General features: G+C 41.8%; 1 protein-coding gene across 3 annotated transcripts in view; it reads right to left on the bottom strand.

Moving 5' to 3' along the window:
* galm (galactose mutarotase) overlaps nt 1–11316 on the bottom strand; it is a 20618-nt gene extending 9302 nt beyond the window's left edge. For 2 of the 3 annotated variants that reach the window (XM_061790093.1, XM_061790095.1), the window contains exons 1-4: nt 10491–10647; nt 3600–3805; nt 3314–3468; nt 953–1066 (exon numbers count right to left, since the gene is read on the bottom strand). In XM_061790093.1, coding sequence (XP_061646077.1) covers nt 953–1066; nt 3314–3468; nt 3600–3795 — 465 coding nt within the window. In that variant the 5' untranslated portion in view covers nt 3796–3805; nt 10491–10647. Of the gene's footprint in view, nt 1–952; nt 1067–3313; nt 3469–3599; nt 3806–10490; nt 10648–11042 lie in introns of those variants that run through there. The other variant, XM_061790094.1, reaches the window with a different exon arrangement.
* Nucleotides 11317–11740: the final 424 nt, after the last annotated feature.

The following is an 11740-nucleotide window of genomic DNA, read 5'->3' as shown; positions in this document are numbered from 1 at the left end:
CCTGCGTGGGTTTTCTCCAGACACTCCGGTTTCCTCCCACATCCCAAAAACATGCATTAATTGGGGACTCTAAATTGCCCGTAGGTGTGAATGTGAGTGCGAATGTTGTTTGTTTGTATGTGCCTGCGATTGGCTGGCAACCAGTTCAGGGTGTACACCGCCTCCTGCCCGATGACAGCTGGGATAGGCTCCAGCACACCCGCGACCCTAGTGAGGAGAAGCGGCTCAGAAAATGGATGGATGGATGTATAGGCAATATGACGAGCCAATTAAACATTTATTTCCAGTGATAACAGCCATCAGAGGGACATTGTAACTACAGTGGGTACGGAAAGTATTCAAACCGCCTTACATTTTTCACTCTTTGTTATATTGCAGCCATGTCCTAAAATCATGTAATTTCATTTTTTCCCCTCATTAATGTACACACATCACCCCATATTTGACAGAAAAAAATGGAACTGTTGAAATTTTTGCAGATTGATTAAAAACAAAAAACTGAAATGTGGCCCGTGACAAAAATTTGTTTAACACCCCTGCATAATTTAAATAATATTTCACTGTCTGGACATGCAGAGAATTTTAACATACATGACAAAAAATAGTTTTTTCCCTCCTAACTGTTTACTTCACCTTTAAATGAAAGATAATGAAAATAAATATATCTGTCATTTATTTGAATAATGAAAATGATGTGATTACAAAATGTGTTTTTGAAAGTAGTTCGGTAAGTAGTCACAGAGTAAGAAAAAAAAAATCATAGATGCATCAATTAAATTCAATTCATCATTGAATTCAAACTGTTGTCATTTCAAATTGTCAGGTGGCAAGATATGCCCACAACTAACTGCAAATTTGACCGATTTGTAGTTCAATTTCTTGCAATATGTCGATTCTTGGAGTGGAGGAGTTTGTGGTTGTACTGCGAGGTACCACTGTAAAGTTTGTTTACCTGCAAGGTGTAGGTAACAGAGACCTGCATCTCTCCAGGGTAGCCCTGGTCTCCATCTGGACTGGTAAGACACATTTTCACACCACCTTCCACTGCTGTAGCAATCCAAATAGCCTAAACACAGAATCAAAGTAGAAAAAAAAGAAAATATTTACGATGAATTCTTGACGGGATTTGATTTTACAGCAATAGATTGAGGCAAAATGTAAACGTTACAGGGAATTACTTCATCAAATCACAACACAAAGACAGACTGGGTGCAAGCTGGCGTTTTTGTGTCAGAGATGTCAGAACATCTCCAATAAGATCAGTCACAATGTTGAGTTGTTTATTTATTAATTTAAAATTATAGGAAGTTCATGTTAACGTACATTCACATGTATTTCCAGTGCCATGAAAAAGTATTGGCCTCCTTCTCAAATTCTTATATTTTTAGATAGTTTCCCCACTTTAATTTTTAAGATCATAAAACAGACGTAACTACCAGACAAATAAAACACAAGTCAACTTAAAATGCTGTTTTAAAATGATGATTTCATTTGTTAAGGAAAAGAAATATTCAAAGTTACCTGGCCCTGTGTGAAAGCGTAATGGTCCCCTAAACCTAATAACTGGTTGAGGTATCCTCAGCAGCAACAACTGAAATTAAGTGTTTTCTATAACTGGCAATGAGTTGATATTTTGGCCCACTCTTGCTTGCAGAATTGTTTGAATTCAGCAAAAATGGAGGGTTTTCGAGTATGAACGGCCTTTTTAAGGTCACGCCACTGCATTTCAATTGGATTCTCGTCTGGAGTTTGACTAGGCCACTCCAATTTTTTTAAGCCATTCAGAAGTTGACTTGCTGGTGTGTTTTGGATCGTTATCCTGCTGCAGAACCCAAGTGTGCTTCAGGTTGAGGTCAAACTGATGGCTGAACATTCTCCTTCAGGATTTTCTGTTTAAGAGCAGAATTCACGGTTCCATCAATCACAGCAAGTTGTCCAGGTCCTGAATGGACAAAGCAGGCCAAGACTATCACACTACCACCACTGTTTGACTGTTGGTATGATGTTCTTTTTTTGAAATGCTGTGCTACATTTACGCCAGATGTAATGAGAGAGACACCTTCCAAACAGCTCAACTTTCATTTCGTCAGTCCATATAATATCTTCCAAAAGTCATTCAGATGTTTTTTTGCAGAAGTAAGACGAGCCTTTATGTTCTTTTTGGTCAGCAGTGATTTTCGCTTTGTAACTCTGCCATAATGATATTTTTGCCCCGTCTCTTCCTCATTGTTGTGTCATGAACACTGACCTTAACTGAGACCTGTAGTTCTTTAGAGGTTGTCCTGAGTTCCTTTCTGGACTCCTGGATGAGTCATTGCTGTTCTTTTGGGGTAATCTTTATAGGCCGGCCACTCCTGGGAAGGTTCACCACTGTTGCATGTTTTCTCCATGTGAGGATAATGGTTCTTCCTATGGTTTGCTGAAATGTTAAAGCTTTAGAAATGGCTTTTGTAACCCTTTCCGGACTGATATCAATTACTTTATTTCTCGACTGTTCAGGAATTTCTGTGGATCCTGTCATTTCATTGTGGCGTTTTTAGATCTTTTGTCCGACTTGATTTTGTCGGGAAAGATTCTGTTTGTGATTTGTTGATTGAACAAGTCTGGAGGTAATCAGGCTTGTGTGTGATCAGTGAAAATTAACCAAAAATTGTGATTAGCCACAATTAATTCATGATTTAACAGGTGGGGTAGTTACTTTTTCACACCGGGCCAGGTCACTGAATAGTTTTTTTCCCTCCCCTTTATAAATGAAATCACCATTCACTCAAACTCCACACTTGAATCAGATTGAAATGCAGTGGCATGACCTTAAAAAGGACCTTCATGTTAAAAAAATGGTCGCCGGTTCGTATCTACGTCCATGTCATCGTTGTGTCCCTGGGCAAGACAGTTATCCCACATTGCCCATGAACGAATGTGGTTGGATGTTTGGTGGTGGTCGGATGGACGGTAGGCGCAGAATGGTAGCCACGCTTCCGTCAGACTGCCCAAGGGCAGCTGTCGCTACACAAGTAGCTTACCACCACCACGGTGTGGCTGCGGAGTGAATGAATAGTGCGTGCAATTGCAAAGCGTCTTTGAGTATCAAGAAAATTACTATACGTTTATGTAAAATTATTATTACATTTCGTGGGGTCTTGCAAATACTGAATTTATAATGGATAAATGTTATTCATGAAGTAAAATAGTAGGATAATCTTTACAATAAACATTGACAACTTTCAACATCCATTTTTATTGCTGCCTCCACGACAGACCTGCATGAACAGACCAAAACGGAGTGATTCATGTAATTTCTATTTTGTCTTACCTTATTGAAGCCATGCAGCCCTCCATGCAGGGAATTAGGTCCATTGTTGATATCTAATCGATATGTCTTTCCATCTGCTATAAAACATCCTTGCGCAATCCTGTTGGCTACGCGGCCCACCACAGCTCCAAAGTACCGCTTGTCTGACACATAACCTGGCAACAGGAGGCAGATGTGCTACTTATGTCATGCAATTCAGTTAGTCATACTTGCTTTAAAACATGTTAATTTAGTAATGCACAAACACAAAAATACAAATCAACACTGATATAGGCCTACTGCTTACCTTGCAGGTCATCATAACCCAACACTACATCTTCCATCTCACCGTCTTTCCCCTTGGTCCAAACAGACCTGATGATGGCACCGAGTGTAAGGACCTCCACTTTCACTTGAGAGGACTGGAGTGTCCACAGATCCACCTTGCTGGGCGAATTCCCCCACAGTTGACATATAACCTGCGTCATGTTATTCAACAGCATAGGGCTGAATCTGCAAGAATGGGATTTTATTATGTTTTTTTACTGCAATATATTTACCCCATGAAATATATTTATTATTCATATGACTATTAAGAGCTGCAAAATTGCAGCAATTTTAAAAGTTGGAACCTTTCCGTGAGAATGAATGTAAATAAACCAGAAATTGACAAAATTGAAGGTTGCCTCTTAATAGGGAATTTAATATATCCATCCATCCATTCTGTGAACCGCTCATCCTCACTAGGGTCATGGGTGTGCTGGAGCCTATCCAAGCTGACTCTGGGTAAGAGGCGGGATACACCCTGAACTGGTCGTCAGTCAATTGAAGAGCACATATAAACAAACAACCATTCGCTCCCACGTTCACACCTACTGACAATTTAGTCTTCAATTAACCTATCTTGCATGTTTTTGTAATGTAGATGGAAACTGGAGTACCCGGTGAAAACCCACGCAAGCACAGGGAAAACATGCAAACGCCACACAGGAAGGCCGGATTTGAACCGAGGACCTCAGAACTGTGCGGCGGATGTTCTAACCAGTCATCCACCTCTCCACCAACTTTAAATACAGTGGGGAAAATATATATTTCAACTAGATTTAATGCAAATACCGTTGAATATGAAGAGCCCATTGCCTGACAAGGTTTAGCGGAGAAAAAAAGGAAGCTAGGCTGGAGAAGCTTGAGGGAAGATGCTTTTTTATTTGCATGATTTGAGGAGGGAGAAGGGCTTTTCATTTAAAGGTCCCATGCCATCATTTTTTTCCTCATCTTTTATGTCCTTTTATCAGGTTTGCAAGATAATTGAGGTTGAAAATGCCCAGGATGTCCTTTTTTCAAGCTTTTTCTCAATTAATATTCGATAAATAAATAACCTTTGCTCTGATTGGATTGTTGTTATTCTTAATTGAAATATGGAAAACAGCTTTGCTCTGATTAGTCCTTGGCAATATCACGGTGCCTTGTGGATTGTGGCGGCCAAGCGTTCATAGCAACATCGCGCTTGGATCATTTGATATTGGGTCTTACTATCATTGTGAAGCAAAATTCACAATGATAGTAAGACCCAATATCAATCAAAAACATCATCATTCAAAATTCAAGTGTTGGATTTTTTTCCCCACTAATAGGGAACATGAACTTAAAGTTAAAGTTAAAACGTGTTTTAAAATAAAAAGAGAGGGGGATATTTTGAGGTGAGGCTCGTCCTCCGGTCCCACTCACATACATTTTGGCGAGAATGAACAAGCTTCGCTATTTCATCCACACCAATTATAAATATAGTTAAGTGTTGTTGTAAAACACAACATATGTATACCTTATAGACTGCATTTGTGTTATGATCAGTGCCCCGAATCTCCTTGCGGAGCGTGGGCGGCGCTTTGTTCCTCTTTTTCCACTCAATCTCTAGCACTGATCACCTCTTCGCCTACACACCTGGTTTCAATCAGCACTCATGACAGCCTGCACTTCAGCCTGGCAGTTCCAGTGTTCCAGCGCCAGAGTATTCTCGCACCTCCGTGGTACAACGGCTGACTCTTTGCTCTTGAAAGACGATTACCGGACTACTTGTGCATATAGTTACTATAGTGTATATTGGTTTGGGGAAAAAACGTAATTAATTTAGGAGAAACGAACAAGCCGGAAGAGAGTCCTGCGTTACTTCGAGTTTAGTGTGATTTTAAGTTTAAGCGTTAAAATCTAATTATTTTACCTCCAAAAGGGACACCATGTCACTTTTTAGATGTGTAAAACTTCAGGACCAAGTGACGAAAACCTCGATGTCTCGTAATCTGAAGGTTGCTAATGGAATTAGATAAGAGTTCTCGCAGGCACGGGCAGAACATGCAAACTCCACACAGGCAGGGCCGGGGATTGAACCCCAGTCCTCAGACCTGTGAGGCAGACGCTCGACCACCGTACCGCCGGATAAAAAAATCATTATTGGATTTAAGATAACATGACCAGTTTCCAGCTCTGCATTGTCACGTGCACATCCTCTTTAATTAATTATCAATAATTAGTGTTGTGTGAGGTGAAACATCCCATCTGGCTCAGTTGACAAACAGATTTGACACCAGACATTCAAATTTGCAGAAATACAATCACTAGTGGCGCTGTTGTGATGGTAACACTGGGATTGTTCATACAAAGTTCTTAAAATATCAGGTAACATTCAAATTCAGTAAAGATTGTGATTAGTTCCCCCAGAGTTTCAGTAGCCATCCACCACCTGTGGGTGTCACACGTGCTCCATCCATTGTCCCAAGCAAAAAGAACAAATGGCCCTGTGGCTTCATGGGGAACCATCGAACAGCGGGTTTCTCACAGTCTTGGTCATCAGGCCAGTGTCCCAAAAAAATAAGTCTTTGTTGGTGAGACCCTTCAGGCTGGCTGGGGCGGGGTAGTTAATTAACTTAGCGTCCGAATGAGAAACCAAATGTCCGTGTCTCAGCTTTGATTGGTGCATAGGCACAAACAACAGTCAGGAACCGTCCTCCCACCCGAAGACGGAGGGAGGCTACCCTCTCGTCCACCGGGGTGAACACCAACGTACAGGCGCTGAGCCGGGGGACAATAAATATGCCCACACCTGCTCTGCGCCTCTCACCGTGGGCAACTCCAGAGAGTCCAACCCCTCTCGAGAGGACTGGTACCAGAGCCCAAACCGTGTGTGGAGGCGAGCCAGACTATATGCAGTTGGAACTTCTCGACCTCACGCACCAGCTCGGGCTCCTTCCCTGCCATAGAGGTGACATTCCACGTCCCTAAAGCCAGCTTCTAGAGCCGGGGATCGGATCGCCAAGGTCCCTGCCTTCGGCCACCACCCAGCTCACATTGCACCCGACGCCTATGGCCCCTCCCACAGGTGGTGAGCCCATGGGAAGGGGGGACCCACGTTACCCCTTCGAGCTGTACCCATGGGTGCAGGCCCGGCCACCAGGCGCTCGCCTTCGAGCCCCACCTCCAGGCCTGGCTTCAGAGGGGGGCCCCGATGACCTGTGTCCAAGCAAGGGAAACCGCAATCCATTAACAAAACCCAAATATGCATAAATCTGTACTTTTAGTCGACCGAAAGTTGGAACGCAAATTAAGCAGCCTGGTCGATCTTCCGAATGTTTGGCTGGTCCGGTCGGCACAGTGCGAACAAGTGGATTTGGCGGAAAAAGGAGGATGGAAAAGGGAAAAAAAATAAAAAAAAGAAATAAAAGCAAAGCAAATATATTTATATAGCGCATTTCATACACAAGGTAACTCCCTGTGCTTTTCATGATTAAAAGCATTTTAAAACAAAGAAAAAAACAGCTTATAAACATTTAAAACAAAGAGAGAAAATATAAAATTAAAATAAAATTAAAACAGCATAGAGTGCAAGAAATATCATTTAAAAGTGGAAATGCTCTAAAAAGCACGGGAAAAAAAGAAGAGTTTTTAACCTGGATTTAAAAACATGCACACGTGGGGTCGATGTCACTTCTGTTGGCAACTTATTCCATTTGTGTGCAGCATAATAGCTAAATGCTGCTTCACCATCTTTGCTTTGGACTCTGTGCTCCACTATTTGACCTGAGTCTGTCGATCTCAGAGCCCTACTGGGTTTATATTCCATTAGCATTTCATTCATGTATTCAAGAAGTAAACCGTTTAGTGATTTATAGACCAGTAGCAGAACTTTAAAATCTATTCTAAAGCTGACTGGAAGCCAGTGTAAAGACTTTAGAATTGGAGTAATATGCTCTGATCTCTTTGTTTTGGTCAGAACCCGAGCCGCAGCATTCTGAATGAGCTGCAGCTGTTTAATGCTCTTTGGAGGGAGTCCAGTCAGAAGACAATAGTCAAGTCTCCTTGAGATAAAAGCATGGATGAGCTTCTCCTAGTCTGCTTGACACATGCAAGCCTTCACTCTGGATACATTCTTCAGATGGTAAAAAGCAGTTTTAGTAATTGATTTGATATGACTGTTGAAAGTCAGGTCGGAATCTATCGGAACACCAAGGTTTCAGACTTGGTCTTTGGTTTTTAAAGAGAGTGACTCCAGGTATTTACTAACAGCAATTCTCTTTACTTTATTGCCAAAAACAATCATCAGTTTTGTTGCGGTTTAATTGAAGAAAATGTTGGCTCATCCAGATATTTATCTGTTTTAGACAGTGACACAACACCGTAATTGAACTGTAGTCATCTGGAGACACTGCTAGATATAACTGTGTGTCATCTGCATAGCTATGATAGTCAAAATTAAAGTTCTGAAGAATTTGACCCAAGGGTAGCATATACAGGCTGAACAGGAGGGCCCAAGAACTGACCCTTGAGGGACTCCATAGGTCATTGCCATTCGATGAGATTGAACACTTCCAATGGTTACAAAATAACTCCTTTCCTCCAGGTAGGACCTGAGCCAATTAAGGACTGTTCCATTTAGTCCTACCCACGTTTCCAACCTGTTCAGGAGTATATTATGATCTACCGTATCAAAAGCCGCAGTGAGGTACAACAAGACCAGAATTGACACCTTTCCTGAGTCAGTATTCAACATTATATCATTTAGCACTTTGATAAGAGCAGATTCTGTACTGTGATGAGTTCGGAACCATGATTGAAATTTGTCAAAAAGTCCATTTAAGTTCAAGAAATTGCTGAGTTGATTAAAAATAACTTTCTCAACAATCTTGGCTATGAAAGGGAGATTTGAGATGGGTCAAACGCTTGCTAACATGGAAGGGTCTAGCGCTTTATTTTTTAGCAGAGGCTTAATGGCAGCTACTTTAAGAGCTTTAGGAAACTCGCCTGACTGAAATCAGCAATTGATTATTTGCTGCAAATCAGCTAACACAGACTTCGCAATAGCTTTGAAAAAGTCAGATGGTATTGAGTCAAGACAGCTCGTTGATGGTTTCAGCTGCTGAACCGTTTTCTCTACAGTTTTTTGGTCAATTGTATCAAATTCTGACATGGTAATTGGCTGCCGACCGGTTCAGTGTGTACCTCGCCTCCCGCCCGAAGATAGCTGGGATAGGCTCCAGCAGCCCGCAACCCTAGTGAGGATAAGCAGTAAAGAAAATGGATGGATGGATGGTAATACAGTTTTTCCTGGGTGGCTTCAGATGTAGTATCATTTTATCATTTTGCTGATTTGTGCTAATATTTAACCTGATGGATTGTATTTTTTCACTAAAATAAAGAAAATTCATTGCATTTATCTGCTGTTAGGAGTTCTGGAGCTATCTGATCCGGGGGGGTTATGAGCTTGTCAACCACAGCAAACAGAGTGTATTGTTGACATTCTTACTGATGATTTCAGAAAGGTGTTGCTGTCTAGCCCTGACTAACAGTTGGTTAAAATTTCACCACTGGATGGTGTTGTGGACCCAAGCACAATGGCGTTTGGCATTCCGAAGACGTTTGGACGAGTACAGAGCCACAATACAGGTCAAATCGTTGTCCATTCCTGCTCCTGTATGTCAGGAGGAAATGCTGTCTTCTGATATTGGTCCATATCAACAACACAACTGCATATCCGGATTCGGGAAGCTCCCTAATGAGGTCGCTGTCGAGCATTTGTCAAACACACTGGAAAACAAAATTAAGAAAACTTACACTAAAGGTAGTGGGAAAGCGTATCTGTTGCACAAGAAAAGCAGTGATGCCAGATTGTCACAGTCCCACTAAGCATCGGAAATGTTACTGCAATTTATTAACTAACATTTATTAAACAGCAGACCAGCTCATAAACTTAAGAAGAGACACAATAAAGGTTTCCATTCCTTTTTGTTTTTTCTTGGATTTGTTTTTATCATTCAGAAAATTGTACACTTTTTTTTAAATTTACACAATGTAAAGTTTTCTTTCAGGGTTGGTAGTTATTTGTTATTGGTGCTATATGTCAATTATTTAATAAAATATATATTTGCTTATCCATTGTCCTATTTTTTGGGGGGGGCTCCATGGTCCCCCATGGACCTGCAGGGGAATCAAGAAATGCCCCTGCGCTCTGCGTGAGAGATCATCAGGGGTACCGCACGAAATTATATTTTACCTAATGTCAGATAATGTATTAATCAACTATATTTGTATTTGTTCATCTACAGCACTTGTCCCCAACCACCGGTCCGCGGACCGGGTACCGGGCCGCACAGAAAATAAATGACCAATTGATATAATTTCTGTTGTATTGCAAGTCGCGTGTCTGTGTGTTCTATTTTGAAAATTGACCGGATCTTCTCCGCCACAACAGCTGCGTGTCTCGCTTGACACATCGAGACTGCACAAAACGCTTTTTGTTTCCGGTCCGAGCGGGCTACCTTACGGCGGCAGAGCTCAAAAGACGAAATCATTTCATAAACTAAGTCAGTTCATTACATTTACTGGAACGATTTGTTCTTTTGAACGAAACGTTCAAGAACAAAACAACACAATATCAGGAGTCCCACTTAAAATACGGGCTTATCGCAACAGTTAACTCTCCCGCACCAAGTCCGCTCTGATACAGATGTATGTTTCTGCTCGACACAGGCAGAACTACTTATAAATATATCTATACACACACACACGTTGTGAACCGTCAACACGCAATTTTTTTCCTCTCTTTCTTTCCGTTGTGTCTTGAAGGTCACGACACGTCACAATGACTCCAGTTACGTTTTGTTACCGAAGTGTGGACGACGCACAGTGAGAAAAGAAGTCAAACAAATACCTTCAAAACAAGCCATCTTCTTGTACTTAAATTCTTGCAGGCATGACGCAGCTATGGCGTATTGCTGCCCTCCCCAGTCCACTGCGGTCAAACCAGCCCCCCCTAATTTTGTTCATACTAGGCATCACGGTAATAAATTGCCAACGAGCGACGAAAGCCACCTTAAAAAATAAAAGCCTACCTATAATACGGACGTCAATGCTTCGGTTAGAACGCAACCAGGAATGCAATTAATTCGAATCTTGAGATGCATTAAAAAAAATAATAATAAAAGTTTATTTGATATCTGCATACACAACTGCAAGTATATCGTTTTTCCCAAAAATTATTTACAAAATAAATAAATGGATTGCACTTATATAGCGCTTTATCTACACCATCACAGTGCCCAAAGCCTCACATTCACAAACTCACACACACATTCATACAACAATGGGCGATTGCTACCATGCAAGGCGCTGCCAGACCCACTGGGAGCAAATTAGGGTTAAGTGTCTTGCCCAAGGACAGTTTGACATGCAGACAGTTGTAGCTGGGACTCAAACCACTTACCGTGCAGTCACTGGACGACCTGCTCTACCTACAGTCGCCTCGTACAAAGACTCGTGGATTTCCTACTGAAACATGGCGTACGCTCAAATCCAGATTCCGCACAAAAATATCCAGATGTGTGAATCTGTGCGTACACATGAATCCATGCACATTTCCTTCGTACATCCCAATCAACGTAGAATTGAGCGCACATGCTGGAGTAGCGCCGGGACAGTGAACGAGTGGTTAGCACATCTGCCTCACAGTTCTGGGGACCGGGGTTCACTCCGGTTTCCTCCTACATCCCAAAAACATGCGTGGTAGGTTGATTGAGGACTCTAAATTGCCAGTAGGTGTGAATGTGAGTGGGAATGGTTGTTTGTTTATATGTGCCCTGCGATTGGCTGGCGACCAGGGTGTACCGCGCCTTCCGCCCGAAGACTGTGACCCTAGTGAAGATAAGCGGTAAAGAAAATGGATGGCTATGGATGGATGTTGGAGTAGCCAACCCCTCCCTGTCCACACCCACATTTAAATATGCAAATCAAAATGACCCTGCATCTGAGATCCCGATCTCTGCGTGATAAAAAAAAAAAAAAAAAAGGAAAACGAGCAAGGTAATGAAGAAAAATAATTGTTCTGGATTGTGAAGTTGCTCAATGAAGTGGAGGTGCGCAAGAAAATCCTCTTTTGGCACACTGTCCTCCGGCGTTAACAAC

This window comes from Phyllopteryx taeniolatus, chromosome 11 (assembly GCF_024500385.1).
Source record: "Phyllopteryx taeniolatus isolate TA_2022b chromosome 11, UOR_Ptae_1.2, whole genome shotgun sequence".
NCBI lineage: Eukaryota > Metazoa > Chordata > Actinopteri > Syngnathiformes > Syngnathidae > Phyllopteryx > Phyllopteryx taeniolatus.
The sequence above is the reverse complement of the archived record's forward strand: the minus strand, read 5'-3'. Positions and strand labels throughout refer to the sequence as shown.